Consider the following 19,617-nt stretch of genomic DNA (forward strand, 5'->3'; position numbering starts at 1 on the left):
GAATGAAGTCAGACTCCCTGAAGTGCTGCTGAGTTTGAAACCCAAATGAGACTTGATGGCAGTTTTGTCAACAACTTTATTCGCAAACTTAAAAGCATGAAACCAGATTTTGAGAAACATTTATGAAACAAGAGCGTATTTTAAAGGGGTGAGAGGTAAAACAGGAAAAGTTCTAAGGAAAACATGGAATAACCGCCCCCCTCCCCCCCAAATCATCCCAAAAGTATGGTCTTCAAGTGTCCACCACAATCAACGTTCCCGTCACACGTCACAGTTGTCCTTCTGATTAACCATGAAAAGCACTTATGGTATGACCATTAGAAAGACTTGCATGTTGAATAAAGTGCATTTTTTTTTGGAGAAAAAGAAATAGTGGTTTGAATCAAAGAAACTGTTTTACAAATGTGATGAATTTCTAATTCGCATATCTGCAAAAAGCCTCTGGCAGCAAATGTTTTCCTGCACTTAAACTGTCAAAGCACCTTCCACCTGCCAGATCACATGTGCCACTCTTTATGTTGCTCCCATAGTTAGTATTCCTCCTCCAGGTCATCGTCCAAGTCGGAGAAGTCCACCGATGGTCTGCCGTCATGCGCCTCCTCGTCGCTCTCTTCGTGAGGAACTGGAAGGCAGGAACATCAAGTCACGCTTTGCAGGGATTTCTGGGATTTGTCCCACTGCAAAGTATAACTTTAAGCAAAACTATGCTTTGCAGGGTGAAAGTGGAAAAAGTCTACTTGCAGCAAAAGCTGCGAGGAAATACGAAACATACTTTCAAGATTGTCCATGTGTTCATGAAGAATTCTCACCAGGTTGAATAACTGGTGAGGAAAAGAAAAGCGTCTATTTTTTCCCCCAAAAAAACCAAACAAAACTTTATTAATCAAACATTTCTGAACTGTCTTTGCAGAGAAAGTCCTACAGAGTATGATCAACTGATTTAAAGCATGAAAATCTTAAGTGTATTTACACAAGTATTGGTCGAGTGCGTTCTCACCCCTGCTGCATCCACCGCTCCAAGCACATCAGAGAACCTCTGCTCACAGAAGTGCAGCAGCACCACCAGATACAGACCACTGCTGATGAACTCATCGTACTCAGACTGGAAAGAGACCAAAAAAAAAGAACTTTGACATCACAGACACTATTAAATATTGCTTTTTTTATTAAAGCAGATGTGTGAAATTTAGTTTAAATTAAAGTGGTTGATCAATCTGTAATGCTCCAAAGTCAGTAAAGCTTGTAAAGAGTGTTAAAGAGTCACTTCCAATGAACGTACGATTTCAGGCTTTGGCGTGCAGAACTCTAGCATTCATGCGTAGCTATGATAGTTTCTATGAGCGTTTTCAGACTCAATAGGATGTTTGAAGTTAATTTAACCGTAACAATTAGTTGTTAGAAGGCTGCTCCAGATCCTGCCTGCATCCCAACCCATCTAGGACCTGACCCGGTTCTTACACCCCACACACTTCAAAGGATGATCTGGTCCCATTGCAGCCACATAAATATTGTAGTGCAGATCCCACCTGCACTACAATCTATCCACGACTGTACCCACAGACCACTGACAACTCTCCTCTGTCCAACCTACATTTAAGCCTCGCCCTGACCCCTATGCTTAACCCTAACCAGAAGCTAGGGAAAGTATGGTGCACTGGGGTTCTGTCCTCTATTCTGATCTACTTCTTCTCTCCTCTATTATTGATCATTTATTCATCATCTAGTTCTCCATGCCTCTGTTTATTGCAGTGCGATTCATCTTTCCCACTGCTCCTACACTTTGTTGTGGACGCTGCCTCTGGCTCGTCTCGCGCTCCCAGCCGTCCCTTTAACCCATCTGGGTGAAGCTCATCTGCTGGACTATCCAAACATGTAGTTGTAGAGCTACATAAGCTAATTCTTCTCCAAGAGTCCCGGTACATCGCCTGTCTGTCCTGGGGAGGATCCCATAAAATTGAACTGAATTAAATGCATGCTCAAAAGCCTGTGTTTAGCCCCCTCCTGAACACGCGTCACATGCCTGGTGTGAACACGGCTTAATGGAACACAGCTGATAACCTCCAGACCTCGAGGTTCATCATCTTGATGCTTTAATAGGTAGGTATGCTACCTATTTATACTTGTTAGTAAGGGCTAATATCAAGGATATTTAAGGACAAAAGAAAATCTTAAAGAAATAAAATAAGTTCTTTTTTTCCCCCATTCTGTCCCTCACAGTTGAAGTGTATCTATGATCAACATTACAGACCTCTGACAGACTTCCTTTTCCTACATGCTGTCTATTTAATTGCTGTCCTTTAACTGATTTAGTCAAAATCATAGTTCTTTGAATGAGGAGAAAGCATGTTGAGAAAATGGATAGAAAAGCATTTTAAAGATGACTCTAAAGTAAAACCCTGTTCAGCAGGATCTACTGATGCAGTCACATGACACTGACCACAACAAAAACCTGAAAAGATGGATCGCATTTATTGAAATTTAAAATGGATTTTAATGAAAAGAAGCAAAATGACGTACTTGCACGTGTGTCCTGTACAACTCATGAATGTCAAAGTTGTCGATGTTCAAGCGTAACTTCTCCTTGCAGAGTTCACAGGTGGTGATGGCCTCAAGGTTTGTACCTGACGACAAAATAAATGAGCTTTGAATCACAGCGGCAGTCGGATGGTTTTCCTAGCAGAACAGAGCTGTGCTCACCTGAGCTGATTTTTGAGCGAAGCCACCTTTTGATGCATTCCTGGTGGACGTACTGCAGGCTGCCTGTGCAGCGACAAGGCTGAATCAGGGGGTTGGACGAAGACTCCTCCCCCATCTGGCAAATGCGGCACAGGTCCCCCTCTTCCTCATCCGAGTCCTCCAGCAGCAGTCTGAGATGGAAAACCAGTTTCTTTGATTTGTTAGAAAACCGCTGACAATCGGCTGCATTTATTAAAACCTGAACTGATCAGCCAGGATGAGCCGACAGTGTTAAAGGCGCCTCTACCTTTCTTTGATTTTCAGCAGTTTTGCTTCATCCCTGCTGGAAATGCTTTTGGGATCTTCTGGCTTACTCTCTGCATCTCCCAGCTGGACCATGGATGCAGTGATTCTTTCAAACAGCCCAGCTCTGGATCGGGGCAAATACGGGACGGGGGCATCTTCCACTTCTGGTAAGCTTTCCCGCTCCGGCCTGCAGGCACGGCCAGCAGACAGAGCCTCCCTACCAACTGCTCCTTCCACGTCATCGTCCTCTTCTTCCTCCTCCTCGTCCTCTTCATCCTCCTCTTGGGATGACTGATGTTGGTCCCATCTTCTCAGTAAAGTTTGGCTGGAGTCTTCTCCTGAGCCCGATGCTGAATGGGAGCTTCCTTGTCTAGCGTGCCTTCTCAAACGAGAGAGGAGAGGTGGACAGCGGCCACGAAGGGAGGAGGAAAGCCAAGATGGACTCCACCTCCCGCTGCTGTTGCTGCTCCCTCCACCAACAACCTGCTCTCTCCATGTTGCCCGTGTGGGCCGAGGTGGGCCACTGTTGTAGCTGTTGCCTCCCTGGGTGGTGGAGAGGTCTGCCCTACGATTCCTGAGGCTCCCCAGGGCCGTATCAGAGCCTCCAGTGTCAGGAACCGCTCCCGAGGTTCGGACCCCCTCATCGCTGTCCACAGACTCCCCGGAGGTGGAAGGACCGTCATCGTCAAGAGAGCGAACACTGGAAGAGCCGCTCGAAGAGTCTTGGCTCGATCTTCGTGAAAACAGGCGCGACAGAAGTCGACGGGTTGAGCTCCGGCCTTCTGGCTCTCCGACATCCGAATTTGACCTTGAGGGCACGGGTTCGGGTCTGGCCAGGGGAGGGGTGTGCCAAGGAGGGGAGGAGTAGGAAGAGGTAACGCCGGATGATTCAGCGGTTCTTGTTTGTTGCCGAGATGAGTAGCGAGTGGGTGAGCTGCTGGTGAAATGAGCGGCAGCTCTGCTGCTGAAGTTGTGCACCAGAGGAGACGCCCTCTGAGGAGTGGAGGAGGACATGTGACGATTCAGGGAGCCGTCTCTCACTGTGGAGGAGGAGGAAGAGGAGGAGAGAGAAGAGGAAGTGTAGGCAGTTTCTTTTGGGCGTGCTCCTTGTGCATATGTGGACATCACCCGGTCTGTCTGATCTGAAATCAGAGAAGGGAGGAGTGAGTTACCCAACATTCTCAGCTCTGCATTGACTCTAAAAAAACCTGTGAGAGCGGCTCCTGTCAGCACCCAGAGACATGCTTACACAGGGAGGGAACCAATCCAGGAGTCCGGACTCTTCGCTCTCTCAAGCGTGAAAGGCTGGCCTCATCCTTCACTTCTTGCTCTCGCCTTGACAACAGAGTCTTCGGGGAGGAAGATGACGGCTGGGAGAACAAATGATTTGAACTCCGAGATGAAGATGAATCCAGAGGATCGCTCAGTTTCTCACCGCCACCTATGAAGAAAAACAACTATACAAAAAAACTACTCACAGAAATGTAATTAAACTTCTTTATACATATATACTTTAGCATTGCACAAACTAAAACCTCTTCAGAGATCACAACTTCTATACGAGAAAGTCAAAAGGTGTTTTCACAGCAGAAAGGTCTGCCGCTCTGCTTCTCTTTTGTTTCCATGTTCTTGCGTGTAAAGATTGCTGCACCCGATCATGAAGGCAGAGCAAGGCCAGTTTAGAAAAACGATGGGAAGTCCGGTGTGTTGCCCTTGTCTGGATAATTATTCCTGTTAAAAAACGACACATTTCTGAAAATAGTTTGGAATTTCAAGAGTGTCAGCTTCAAAGTCTGTTTCAACTCCTTCTGCCAGCTCCTTTGCCATGTCTAATGGGGGCTGAGGGATGGTTGATGTAAGGAGAGTGGCCGTCCAGCATCGGTGCTGAGGAGAAGGCGAACTCGCCGCTCGTCAGTCCCAAATAAGGTTGACGATCTTTTTGGACTTTGGCCGGATCAGGACCTGTTCAATCTCACGCTGTTAGCAAACCAAAGGAGTCCAAGTAGATCCTTGTTTGGACCAAAGTGTCTGTATGAGTATATTCACCCATGTACACTTCGTCCAGACTAAAAACAACTTTGGCTCGTTTTAATTAAACTAAAAAAGGTGTGATAACACCCAAAATAAAAAAGGTAAGTTTGGAAGAAAAAAAACTTTGAACGTGTTCTTGTTGCATTTTCCTCACGACGGGGGACAAATATGTAAGAATTTAAGCTTAAAACTGAACTTCTGACCATGTCTTTATTCAAATGGTTGTGAATCAGGAGATGAAAAACTGTCATTGAAAAAAGCTTGTAGTTGTGACACAGACACTGCAATAGGCGGGCCAAAGTCTCACTGCTCCGCCCCATTCAAATACATCCACCCATAGAAGAATAGATCCATGCACGTCTTTGGTTTCCTTGCCAGAGCTGGTGTCCGGCTTAAAACTGGATAGCTCGCCATTTTTGTTGCAACGGTAATGTAGTGTTGGGGTTGTGAGGGGCTGTAAGCTAGCAGAAGAGTGTAAAAAAGCGCCGACAGCCCCGCAACAACTCAGATGAATTTCTAATGAACTCCTGTCGCTCTGCAGAAACTATGTGTTTAAAATGCATCAAAGGACAATGAGTGAGACTTTAATACCGACAAGCGAGGCGTTCCGTACCTCTGCTGCTGCCCACAGCACTGTTGAAATAGGTGGATGCTGTCATTGAGGTGCTGGCTGTTCTTGGGTACAGTCCTCTGTTACTGTAGGAAAGCTTAGCCCTTTTGGAATCAGCATCATCGCTGGCATTCAACAGACCAGATCGTGTCCCCAGCCTCTCCTCAGAGTTAGTCTGAAGCAAACACACAATATAAAATGGAAATAGTACTAATAAAAGAAAGTTCTGAAGTGTGTTAATCTACTAAAACGAACACAAAAAAACAATACTGCTACTTTTCTTCATGTTGAGCAAAATGCCAGAAACCTTGATACCATTTTGCTCCTACTAGTGTAGGATGGTTCTGCCCAGGATCGGTCGTAGGATCTGGTGGAGGACGTCAAAGATGGCAGTTTCCAGCCGCTGGAGCGAGTGTCAGCGCTGCTGTAATCTCGCGATGAACTCAAAAGACGTGAAGTCTTGAAAAAAAAAAAGTGTAACTTTCAATTGATGCTCAAGAGAACATGATGGGTTAAGATGCTCACGGATGATTATAATAAAAAGACCATCGTTTGTGATTTTACACTCTTACAATCCTACAGCAAAAGTATAAATGAAAATAAAGCCTTTCGCAAGCTATGCTCAAGGCCACGATCCAGATTTACCAAGTGAGTCCCTGGAAACATTTAGTGAAGCATTAAAAAACAGGTTGGTACACTTTAAAACAAAGCTAAGGTGTGATCTCTGCTTCACTAAAACAAATGCCTGAACCTGCCCTTTATTTGATTCATGACACTTGACACTTCTATTTGGGTTATAGAAAACAATTCTTTTTATTTAATTGCTTTAACATTTTTAAAGACCAGAAAAGTAAAATAAATGATTAAAAAAAATAACTATGGCTGACTATTCTAGTATTTAATAAGCATAAATTTCAACATCAGGACTTGTGGGGGGGGGAAACAGAAACCGTCTGAAAGTCCCACAGAAGATGGTGTTACTTTCCTCTGAAAGGGACTTTGATGGCACGCAGGACCAAAATACACACAGGGAATCTAGGCTGTCTTATAAAAAGATCTGCAAAAGTGCCGGCTGCAGCACTGATCAGTTACTGTACTGTGCTTTACAGAGATCCTGTACAGTCATTTAAATGTCTACCTTCTAGAATTATACTGGGAGAGCAGTAAAAAATGCAGTGGAACTTATAAGTACCAAGAAGTCCTGCAGATGTTTGCTTTTTGGCGTTTCCACTTTCTTTCTTTTCTTTTTTTTTAAGCAAATAATGTTACAGATCCATGAAAAACAAGAGGAAAAACAAACAAAATCCCAAAAAGATTTATTCAAACGCTCAAACTTGAAACAAAAAAAAGGCCTTTCGGAAGACTTGCATCCACTGAGAAAACAAATACAGTTTAAAAAAAAGGGAATTGGACTCAAATAACTTAAATTTAATGTCATTAGTTTACCTGTTTGTCCATATCTGCCTTGTAAGGTGATGATGCTCTTGGGATGCGATCATTACTTAGCATGGTCTCCCTGCTGTACAGCCGGGTGGAGCTCAAGGTTGAGGACACGGGTGGACTGGGTGGACTGAATGTGTAGGAGGATCTTGAACCGGTGAGACAGAAAGGAAGTCTGCGAGACCTGGAGTCCATTGTGGTTTTTCTTGAACCCTGGAAAGTCAGGATTAAAAATCAAAACTACGTTCACCCCTAAAACAGAGTCTAAAAAGCAACTCAAAGGTTGCAAACAGGAAGCCGGCCTTCTCTTAAATGAACATCCATCCCGTGATGAAACGAGGTGAAGTTTATAATTCCCTGCACAGACTGACTGACTGAATGCTGGACGGCCTGCAGGTTCCCAGTCTGTTCAATAACAAGGCAGGAAGGGGCGCAGCAGCATGCTGAGGTGTCTGATTTGTCCCTGTAAACACTCAAACCAAGCCACACTGCAGCATCTTGAACTTAGCGTGAGAGCCACTGCACCTATTTCTGGAACCATGAACTCTGTCACATGAATATGACACCAGCAATACACTCTTGGATAAGCACTTGCACAAACAAGGATAGACATATCAACACTCAGCCTTATTGCTTAAGAGAATCCGAGTACAACAAGTTAAAACATTCTCCCGGCTCTGATAAAAATACCCATAGTTGATGATCGATACCAGCTGTGGTAAAGGTGATGTGAGATCTTCAAGTAATACATTAGTAAAAGCGAGTTAGCCACTAAATGAGGATTTTAAACGCTCACTACTAGACAATAGCGCCTAGCTTAATAGTTAGCCAAACCACGTAGGTTTTATGGCTGAAACGATGTGGAAATGTAAAAAAACACGCGATGAAAGGTTCCGAAACACTTTAAAAGATTCCTAAAAGTCATGTTAGAGACGGTTACGTCAGAGCTAGAGCGGTTGTATAGCTACGTCGAATAAACTGTGTTGTGTGTGTGTCTGAAAGACTAATTTTGAGGTGATCTATAAATTAATAGCGCAGTTTAGAGAAGCGTTTGTTTCCAAGGCGGATTCATAAATAAAAGGCCATTTAGCTAAACTGAACTACTAGTCCTACAGCGGAGCGGGTTGGTCTTTTAAGGCCATGTTCCAGTTTTAAGTAAGTGTGAAGTGTACTTAAGCGGAACCAAACTGACCTTCAGTCACGTCCTCTTTTCAACATTTGCTTTGCGATTAAAGATTTAGCACTAGCTTAGCAGGTATCCGTTAACACTTCCTGCTTGTCACTGTTGCTTGTTCCCAGCTGAAAACAAAAGAAAAAAAATAGTGTCGGAAGACAACCTAACAATTTTACAAGCTACGACGTTAACAATATTAATTTAAATAGAAAAAGGAAAATCTCCAGTGAGTAAAAAGCAAGTCACAAAATTCGATCGTTTATCGACGATAATATTTAGCAACAGCGGGTGATAGCCCAGCTAAGCTACACCCATCCAGTCCGTCCTGACGTTTAAAAGTGACGATGAGAGAAAGAAATGAGAAATGCGATGGGAATGTTTTCAGCATTAAAGTAAATAAAATAAATTCAACCCACTTAGGTACGAACCTTCTGTTTAAGCAAACCAGCGACGATGGCGTCTTTGTTGGCCGCTGTTTACGCACAACGTCGAGCGTCTGGCGTTGACGTGGTGGGCGCGGCTTGAAAAGGCTGCTCAATGTTCAGGCCATGCTGCGATTGTGCAAGATTTGTATAAAACTTTATTCATAACACCGTTCAATAAAGTTTTCCTCCACCAAAATATTTTTGTTTTTTCTAAAAAAATAAAATAAAAAATGGTCTGTCTGTTGCTTAAAAATACCAATAACCAATAATAAAAAATAAAAAATATGTAATTTGGTTGGATAGTGGTTATTTTGTAATATAACGATGTCACTTTGGAGGAATTTCCACGATACTCTAACTCAGTGTTTTTCAACCAGTGTGCCGCGGCACACTAGTGTGTCGTGGGAGATGGTCAAGTGTGCCGTGGGAAATTGTCCTCATTAACTGATCTAAAAACATTTCCCATCTCCAGGATTTCAGCTCTCTGTTCATCCAAACAGGCCCTGATAAAACACTGAGGAGTTAGGAATATAAAAGATGTAAAATACATTTTCTTTGCGTTTATTTTATTTTATTAAAGACATTTTGATAAGAATGACTGTACAGTACCGCGATTCAGCTGCACCTTCGGCTGTATTTTGGAAAAGTCCCGTCCCTTTAACTGTCTCCACCAATCATTCTTGGGGAGCTTAATCACATGTCATCAGTCTGACCAATCAGAAGTGGTTAAAGTCTTCACTTCCTTGTCCCGATTTAGCTCGTAAAGTCGCTCAGTTCTAACAAAAATAACAGCTAAAGCTCGTCTTTAGCGGTGTAGCTTTGCACAGAATCCGGTATTAGACCGTGGAACAAGTGAACAAAACACTGAAGCTCTGAAAACCGATCTCCAGCCGTTTTTTGCACTACATCTCCCATGATGCATTGGGTCATGAGATTGACAGCGCACAAGGAGATCTGTTGTTAAACGTCTTGAAACAACGAACACACATCAATCTGTTTTTAAATCTTCTAACTTAACTTTTATTGCATTTTTTAGAAAAAAAAACAGCTGCAGTTTCCAGCTTTTTCTGACACAATTATCTCAAAAATGCATGTGAGATTGTGGAGGGACTGTAGATCAATACAGACCATGAGTTTCTCCTTTTTTTTTTTTTTTTTGGATGCTGGTGTGCCGCGGGATTTTTTTTAAGGTTAAAGTGTGCCGTGGCTCAGAAAAGGTTGAAAAACACTGCTCTAACTATCCCATCCTGATGCTCACAGTCTGTTAAGTAAATGTCACGTTTTTAATGCATAGATCTGTCTCTGTTGTCCTCACGTTTTTATAACTTGAATCAAAATTTCAATGGATATATTTGAAATGATTACATTTATGTGTCATCTATCATAGTTTATTTCCTGTAGTATTTTGTAAATTTTGAGATTAACTCAATTTGTTGCTCATTTTTTATGTTTTGGCTGCTTGTGTATTCAAGTCAGTTCAAGAGTTTTCATAAACTTTATTCAGGCGTAAACATTACTATATTATTTTATTTTTCTTTCAATAATATTTCATCCAAGGGAAATTTGTGTGAATCAACTTATAAACCAGCTTGTTACCTTTTTTTGTTTCAAATATACAGAAAAGTACATTTCTTTAATTATGTTTGAAGATTTATTTAAAGAACCATATTAACATCTTTTAACAATTTAATGTCACTTTTAAATATTGAAACATTGAACTTGTGCCGGGGGCTCAAGACTGGGTCTCCGTGTGCCCATCCCCAGCCCAGAAAAATACAGCGTTGTATCAGGAAGGCATAAAAAAATCTCCCAAACCACCTGTGTGAATTAGTGAAAGCTAATTCCATGCTGCGACCGCTGATGTGTGGTCGCCTTTTAGATGTGCCGAAAGGTGAACAACAACAACTTGAACTTGTGCCCAAAGATTTGAGAAGAGGTTTGCCAAAGTAGCTTGGCATAAAGACAAGCAGAATACAATGACATTCTTGGATCTATTAGATTAATTTTTTTATACTAACTGAAGGGTGCCTCTGATCATCTAAGTATTCAGTATAGCAATTAATTATTCCTTGAAAGGGAGTGGAAGGAAGCGAACTTAATCCCACCCCTGCTCTACCGTAACCATTTTATTACATGATTTATCATTATCCGGTTCCTAGATTTTATCAGATTGAAATAGGAATCCTTAGGTATCAATAAAGCACATTACAAAGATCCATCCATCCATCCATCCATCCATCCATCCATCCATCCATCCATCCATCCATCCATCCATCCATCCATCCATCCATCCATCCATCCATCCATCCATCCATCCATCTTCCTCCGCTTATCCGGGACCGGGTCGCGGGGGCAGCAGTCTAAGCAGAGATACCCAGACTTCCCTCGCTCTGGCAACTTCCTCCAGCTCTTCTGGGGGGACCCCGAGGCGCTCTCAGGCCAGCCGATAGACATAGTCTCTTCAACGTGTCCTGGGTCTTCCCTGGGGCCTCCGCCCAGTGGGACATGCCCGGAACACCCCTCCAGGGAGGCGTCCAAGAGGCACCCGGACTAGATGCCCAAGCCACCTCAACTGGATCCTTTCGATGTGGAGGAGAAGCGGTTCTACTCCGAGCTCCCCGCGGGTGACCGAGCTTCTCACCCTATCTATAAGGGAGTGCCCAGCCACCCTACGGAGGAAGCTCATTTCAGCCGCTTGCATTCGGGACCTTGTTCTTTCAGTCATGACCCATAGCTCATGACCATAGGTGAGTGATGGAACGAAGATCAACCGGTAAATTGAGAACTTTGCTTTTTGGCTCAGCTCTCTCTTCACCACAATGGACCGATACAGCAACCGCATAACTATGGATGCTGCTCCGATCCACCTGTCAATCTCACGCTCCGGTCTTCCCTCACTCGTGAACAAGACCCCCAGTTATTTAAACTCCTCCACCTGGGGCAGGGACACTCCACCCACAGAGAGATGGCAAACTACCTTTCTCCGGTTGAGAACCATGGCCTCAGATTTAGCAGTGCTGACCCTCATCCCAGCCACTTCACACTTGGCCGCAAACCACCCCAATGCACGCTGGAGGTCCTGACCCGATGAATCCAACATCATCTGCAAAGAGCAGAGAGGAAATCCTGTGGCCTCCAAACCAGACCCACTCCGACCCCTGCCTGCGCCTAGAAATTCTCTTCATAAAAACTATGAACAGAACCGGTGATAAAGGGCAGCCCTGCCGGAGTCCAACGCGCACCGGGAACAAGTCTGACTTACTGCCGGCCATGCGAACCAAACTCTTACTCCGGTCATACAAAGACCGGACATCCCTCAATAAGGCTCCCCGGACCCCATACTTCCAGAGCACCCTCAACAGGAGACCACGGGGGACGCGGTCAAACGCCTTCTCCAAATCCACAAAACATATATGGACTGGATGAGCGAACTCCCACAATCCCTCCAGCACCCTAAAGAGGGTGTAGAGCTGGTCCACTGGTCCACGACCAGGACGGAAACCGCACTGTTGTTCCTGAATCTAAGGTTCGACTATCGGACGAACTCTCCTCTCCAGCACCCTGGCATAGACTTTCCCAGGGAGGCTGAGGAGTGTAATACCCCTGTAGTTGGAACACACACTCCGGTCCCCCTTCTTAAAGAGGGGTCTGCCAGTCCAGTGGTACAGTTCCCGACTGCCACGCGATGCTGCAGAGACGTGTCAGCCAAGACACTCCCACAGCATCCAGGGACTTGAGGTACTCAGGGCATCCACTCCCGGAGCCATGCCACAGAGGAGCTTGTTGACTACTTCAGTGACTTCAGCTTGGGTAATAGACAGCCTCACCCCAAAGTCCTCATTCTCTGCGTCTTCAAAAGAAGGCGTGTCAGTGGGATTGAAGAGATCCTCGTGACAAAGATGAATTTCTTAAAATATTATGTCAAAAAACAACTATTTTAGAAATCAACATGGCAAATGCAGATCAGTTATCTAAAATATATCCAGATTATGTCAATTATAACATAATTATAGATCACATATAGCAGAAATGTTCCCCAGTAAAAAATAGAGATTCAGTGGAGATTCAGTGGAGGTTTGATTAAAAAAAATCAGTCTCATTATGAGTATGAGAAGTCTTTTTGTTTTTCAAACAAAAAGACTTCAGGTTCAGGTTCAGATTGAATACTTATAGACAGCTTAGAAAAAAAGGACATGTTAGAATCAAATGACAATATTTACACATTTACAATTGTTAGAAGATGAAAAACAGCATTGTAGTTTATGAAAATGTAAATAGATCTGTGTTTTAACAGTTATGGTGACAGAATGTACATGCAATATCTGCTGTGTATGCAATATCTCCTGCAGGATTGATGAATGTCAGTGTTGTAAGACAAAGGGTGCCAGCCAGTTCAAGCTGCAGTCACATTGGCAGTACAGAGTCCTGTCACAGAGATCATGAATGTGCCAATAAAAGCCTCAGCCAGTGAATCCTGCTGCAAATGAAAGACAGTCCCTGAAGACCCCGGTGCAAAAAACACATTTGTGATGTGATTAGAGAGGATATTTATTAAACCACAGGAAAAAAGCTGATGAGCAGTCATGGTGTTCTGAGTTATGATGAAAAATGTGCATTCACACTTAAGCCAATAATTTTAGGTCTATTGTTGTTTTTGAGTCTTTCTTCCAATAAATTATGACAAAAATAACCTAATCGGAAAAATAGTAGGTTTTTTTATTTGTATTTCAAAGTGCCTGGGGTCTGAAATTGGTAGGAATCTGAATATAAATGAGGAAAATTTATAAGTAATATTCAGAATGTTAAACCCATTGACACCCATTGATGCAAATATGCATCAAACCACTATGGCTCAAAAATTAACTTAATTTAGAATTTACTTGTACCAAAAAGCATACATGAATTTTTCTTTTGTGGCTGGAAATAAATTTATAGTTCAAAAACTCACAACAATCTAAAGCAAACTATTGCAAAAGGGTGTTTAAAATCAATTGTTTTTTTTTTCTTCCAGAAAAGACTTCTGTTTGATCCAAATAAATACATTTACTCAACATTGATACCTTGTTTGTAATAAAAATTATATTACACATCTCAGCTGAGTTAGATAAACTGGATTTGACTGGATCCGTGAATGGAGCCAGTTCATCAGGTTCACTGAGGAGGGTTTCAGTTTGATAATTAGGTTTCTATGCGATCTTGATTTATATTTACATTAACCAAAACGTGTACTATTAACTTGAGCTTTTTTACTAGTAAAATATGACACATGACTGTAGGATAACTGTCAGGTTGTGTGTCTGCACTCACACACAAAACTAGAGGAGCAAAGTAAGCAGCAGAGGATGCAGTCATCCTTTATTCAAATATTATTTTGTGTATTTTTAGGGACACAGTAAAGATTGTGTTGTGTTGTGTTTAAAATGTTTGATAATACCCAAACAAACACCCATAAATGGACACACAAACCCATAAAGAGACTTTTATCACATTAGAGGACATCACAAAGACCTACATCCAGTTACTGGAGACTTTAACTCTATAATCATGATTTATTCTCCACACTTCCCTGTGTCAATTTCTCTTTATTTGTCTAAAAAAATAAAAGAAGGAAGCATAAACAGACATACATAGACACAGACAAGTTTCTAATTATTGACACATGAAGTGCAACTGACAAACGAGCTTCAGTTTAAGAGATGTTAGAACAGAATGAGAGCAAAACCCAGATCTGCTGAAAGAACACTCTCAAGGAGATTGGAAGCATGGAATTCTTTCCATTCTATCTGATTACCTTGAGAGATTAAAGCAACATGCTCATTTCCATTTAACACAAGGTAAAAAGGCAGTGTCTGTTTTGGAGTGCCTTTGTTTATCGATTAGTCTCGCATGCAAGATCATGAAATAGCTCAATGGAGAAGGAGCTTTTGATGAATTTTCAATAAGAGTGTCTTTTAAACTAAAGATGTCATTTTGAATGAATGCGGTCAAAGGGGTGACAGTTTTACTAATGTGTTTTCTTGCATTTTGGAAAATATCAGAGGTTCGCTGAATGACTCATTAAAATAGTCTGCATTAAGCCCAAGGGACATTTTCTGGAGAATTTGCAAATTAAATGTTTTATTAGAAAAAAAAACATGTATTAGGTCTAGAAGTAGGCTGCAGCTTGGATAGTTTCATGTCTTTGTATTGTTTCAGGGAAACAGTCATCAAAAATGGTTTATGTGTTTTTAGATTAACCAAATAGATAAAAAGGTCAAATGTTCTGGAAGAATGATTTTCAAACCAATATAATGATCTTTAACTGTACAGGCATTTCATCATTATTTCAAATAGAGCATTTCATGAAGCAAGGAGTTGAGGAGGAATGGTAAATCCCACATTTACGAACCAAGTTTGCTGTAATATTGTTAATAACACACATTTGAGTGATTCTTAAAGAGAAAAATACATCAGACAACAAAGGAAACTGATTATCATGCAGATATTACGTTAAAATAAAGTGTCTGAACTATTTAAACAAAAGTTACTTCCAAAAAGACATTTTTTTGTAAAATCCAAAACAATAGGTTATGATTGAAATATGGAAAACACATTTTTTTTGAAAATCCAGGAATAATCTCCGTTTTTTAACTCATGAAAAGACGGAGAAATAAAAGAAATACTTGACGCCTACTTCGATTTAAAGAAATTTAGAACATGAGTGAAACCTTTTAAAGCCTTAACTGAAAACACTTTTACATTTAGAAATCTGAAAGAATTAATTAAGATTAGTCTGATAAAGATTTTTTGTCTTTGTAATTTTTTTTCTTTACTAACTTCACCAAAATTTTAGTTTAAATTGTTAATATCTTTTTTCATTGGGTTTAGGAGACACAAGGAGGGAGAAAAATGCATGGACCGTCTGAAGCCTGACGTCATGTTTCACATGAAAAATCAAAATTCACCACTAAGGGGCGCTAAGGTTCACACTTTTTTTTTCTCCCTGTCACAGAAACTGCATTGTTTTTTCCCTTCAATAACTTGTGTTTGTTTAGTCATGGCAGCAATTAAGACTGATTTCAACTGGTTTAATTAGATTGATTTAAATAATTGCTCTGAAAAGCATGGTGGACGGCATCATCATCGTAAATCCCGGATTAGGAGCAAAGATTTACACTTTTCCAGCACCCAGTGTGGCCGAATCCATAAATTAGACACAAATCTAAACATGCACACGCACTTTTATTTATTTACTTGTGTTTTTGTGCATCAAATTAGATGCGTTTAAAATCACTTACAGTGAATTCGTGTTAAGTGTGTTGGGGGGGTGTCAGAAGGTCAGTTTGAAGCAGAGAGGGGGCACATTGCTGCACAGCAGATGCATAATAATGTGAAGGTCAAAAACATACTCATCATGCTTTGTAAAATGCAGCCGTTAAAGTGCCCGGCGATCCATTATTAGTCACTGGTGTACAACAGTGATGGCGCACAAGTGTAAATCCAGCCAAGGCCTGCAGAACAGAAGGTGAAGGAGAAACCAGAGCAAAAGGGATAAATATAGGAAGGTGGAGCCGCAGATTAATTGCTGACAAAAAGGGACGCATGACCGAGACAAATGAGGAAGTGCAAGGTCTGGTGAGTTGGAGAGGAGGCTGCTCAACCCAATTGCGGGTCTGTAGGCCAATGCCACTCAACCCCCCCACCCCACCCCTTCTGCTGCAAACACATGATTCTGCTAAGTGAAGGAAGACCACGAGCTCTCCTCCCCCAGCACTGCTGATAGGATGATAATGGAGCATTCCTCTGAGCTGTTTCTCATTCATGGTAGCTGTGACAAGGAGGAACATGCCTTTTTTTCCACTGGGGGCAGCTCACTCTTTTAGCTGAGATCTCAGGCATGTAACCTGAGATTTGCGCACAATGCCCGCCTCTCGCTTGAACCCCTTTTATGTCAAAGATACGGCTCACCTGCCTCAGCGAGCTGTTGCTCTTTTAGACCCGGTGTACAGGATGCAACATTTACCAGAATGCAAAGAAAAAGAAAAAAAATCTGACCTTTCCTTTGGGGTCATGCTTTTTAGAACCTAAATGGCTCAAAGACCTTAACCATTTGTGAAAACATCTGTATAGGAACATGCAGATACTGATGATCAGTCTCATTACTTTGACTCAGACTTTAATGACACAGAATGAGTGAAAGAATGTCTGGATTTATCCGGCCCTGTGTAATCACAAAGGAATGTCCTGAGACATTTCTGCTTTTCCTCTACAAGACCCCTCTTTTCCCACGGCTCGTCCAGGTCTTGAGAATCTGTTTCCTCTCCTTCTCCCTTCCTCCCTCTTTCGTGTTTCGTGGAGACACAAGAATGCCACAAAGGCTGGTTTAGTGGAAAAGCACAAAGAGCAACAAGTCCTCTGAGAAACTTCAGATGGAAAACAAGGCAAACTTTTTCTGAGCCATTCAAGAGACACAAATGAATTATTTCCGGCTTCAGGGGAATCTCATATTTTCTCACAAACCCACAACAGGATTGCTGTGTTTTAGGTGTCCACTGACTGTTATCTTTGCTTTAGCTGGTGTTTTGTTAGACCACAGCTTTTTTAATCCTGCTTCACAAAAGATGAGACCAGATCAGCAACAGTGATGGAAAAGCAAGGCCACATGTGTTAACAGTTTAGGTCACATGTTCAAGGGGCACCATCTAAAAAAAAAAAACTAAAAAAAAATGCTCAGCCGCTATTTGTGGATGCTCGTCTTCCCCCGGGGTTCTTTGAGAGCAATTCCATCGATTTATTTAAATTAACACATGTTAAAATCACACGTGCACAACCCGTAAACCCCCCCGTCACTAAAACACAGGAAAGAATTGCAATTGGCTTATAGAGGAAGGGAGCCCATTTTTCAATAAGTGACTATTCGAAAAGCAGCGCTTTAGCCCACACAAACACTAAAAGCCTCTCCGAAGGATTCACAGAACATTTGTTGGTCTTAATGTTCCCCAGACACAAAGTGACATCTGCCTCCCTCCCTGCATGCCTGCTGCTCTTTGTTCAGAAAAGCTCTGAGGGGAGAGCACGTTGAAGGCAAAGATGATGTGGCCATTGTGATCATTACTGTGCTGTTTGGTGCCCTATTTTTGACCAGGCGTCACTAAGGGCAGGCCAGGATGTCTGCCTGCGCACCGCCAGAGGGAACATTAGTCTGCCAGTACTAATTAACGCAGGGGTATGTTTTCATCAGACCTGCAAGACAACCCCCCCCCCCTCAGTCCCACTGAAATGCAGATGCTCAACAGCAAAACAACCCATTTCTGCAGCCTGACAAATGCTTGTGGTTTTGCTCTAAACCTTGTCGTCTTGAGTCTGAGTCCGTTTTGGTTTCATTTCCTTGGCAAAACTTTGCAATAAATGATTTCTTCAGGTTTTGAAGGAATTCCTTGCTTTCATACTCAGATGATTGACTGCCTGCGTATGCTTCTTGTGTATTTAACATTAAACATTTATTTTCTATTTACTCTGAAAAAACAAATGATAAGTTCTGCCTATCGTTTAAAATGTGGCTAATAAATAATTGATTGAGCTGGTTAAATGAGCAAATAACAACAAAGTCCCCTGTTTGAACTTGTAGTTTGCATGATCTGCTTCCATGACTTATCACCCACTGCTTTCTATGACAACTGCAGCCGTCAGGCTAAACAGGAACACTAATTTGTGTCTGTAAGTTATGACTGTGCTCAAAGAATTACGATTTTACAGTAGATTATTTATTTTTTCCCTATGGGATTCTTTTTTGGCTTTTCCTTGACTTCACTAAACTCTAAGGGCTGGTTGTTCAGCTTCAGTCATACTAAAATTTGCAGTTGTGGCAGACCGACTGACCGATTTTACCACCTTTCAACTTCAATACCCCAGATTTCTCAGCAACCATGACAAGGTGTTGAGCAGTTCCTCCACAGTTTTTAGGTATTTTTTGCCTTGTGGTGTCAAAAGTTTAAAAGTAAAGCAAAACTTTGCTGTCTATTCTTTGCATTTTTCCTAAGTGAGTAAAAAAATTGCACAAAATTCTCCCAACCTGTTTATGTTTTTAGTATTTTATTGCTTACAAACAGCAAATCTGCTCATACGATCACTGTAAAGATACTGTAGAGACCTAGTCTTTAAATTTTGATCTTAACACCCCAAAACAGTATGGTTGTTTGGCATTATTATTCCATCCATCCATCTTGTATTCTCACTTTTTCCCCTGCGGGTTCATGGGGATTGCTGGAGCCTATCCCAGCTACTTCAATGCAAAGGCGGGTATACCCTGGACAGTTCCCCAGTCTGTAGCAGGGCCACACACACACCTACACACACACACACACACACACACACTCCTAGGGGACCATTTGGACTCACCAATTAACCTAAGAACCATGTTTTTGGACAGTGGCAGGAAGCTGGAGAACCCACACATGCACGGAGAGAACATGGAAGAAAAGCCCCTGTAGGGGGTTAAAACCAGGGCCTTCTCACTGTGGGGCCACCACATCACTATTATTACTGGTGTAAAAGATTGAGTCACTCATTTTTGTTTCTTAAAGCATTAAAGATTATTTTATATGCATACTGAAACATTAATCCTGTTTCTGATAAGATCTTACCTTTAAAAAGGCATGCATTAATTTAAAGATGAATGAAAGATGAATATATGTTTTTTACTTTTAGTTCATGGTTTGCACAAAGCTGTCTTGAAAAAAAAAATGTGGCTATAAAATGATTACACACACAAAGGTGAGATTGTATGTTACTGACTCAGCACCAATCACGCCAGGAAAAAAACATGTCTGGAATGTTTTTAAAAAGTTGTCCATCTGCTACGCATTTATTCATTTATTCATCTATTTTACATTTCGACACGAAAACTCATATTTAGATCATAAAAAATTTTCATGTGAACATACTGGATTAGTGTTGTATTTAAACAATGTGCTTTC

General features: G+C 41.8%; 1 protein-coding gene across 5 annotated transcripts; it reads right to left on the bottom strand.

Moving 5' to 3' along the window:
• Nucleotides 1-56: 56 nt before the first annotated feature.
• march7 (membrane associated ring-CH-type finger 7) lies at nucleotides 57-8,797 on the bottom strand. Of its 5 annotated transcripts, none has more exons than XM_020712881.2 (12): nucleotides 8,666-8,797; nucleotides 8,256-8,362; nucleotides 7,070-7,276; nucleotides 5,939-6,082; nucleotides 5,627-5,798; nucleotides 4,232-4,423; nucleotides 2,984-4,124; nucleotides 2,698-2,867; nucleotides 2,518-2,621; nucleotides 998-1,102; nucleotides 773-821; nucleotides 57-622 (listed from the first exon to the last, which is right to left on the bottom strand). In XM_020712881.2, exons 3-12 carry the CDS (start codon nucleotides 7,256-7,258, stop codon nucleotides 531-533), a joined length of 2,358 nt encoding a protein of 785 aa, XP_020568540.1. In that variant the 5' UTR covers nucleotides 7,259-7,276; nucleotides 8,256-8,362; nucleotides 8,666-8,797; the 3' UTR covers nucleotides 57-530. The 5 variants fall into 5 exon arrangements, with proteins under 5 accessions (XP_020568540.1, XP_020568545.1, XP_011489019.1 ...); XM_020712886.2 differs by having other exon boundaries at nucleotides 773-843; XM_011490717.3 differs by having other exon boundaries at nucleotides 971-1,102.
• Between the last annotated feature and the right edge of the window lie 10,820 nt (nucleotides 8,798-19,617).

This window comes from Oryzias latipes, chromosome 3 (genome assembly GCF_002234675.1).
Source record: "Oryzias latipes chromosome 3, ASM223467v1".
NCBI lineage: Eukaryota > Metazoa > Chordata > Actinopteri > Beloniformes > Adrianichthyidae > Oryzias > Oryzias latipes.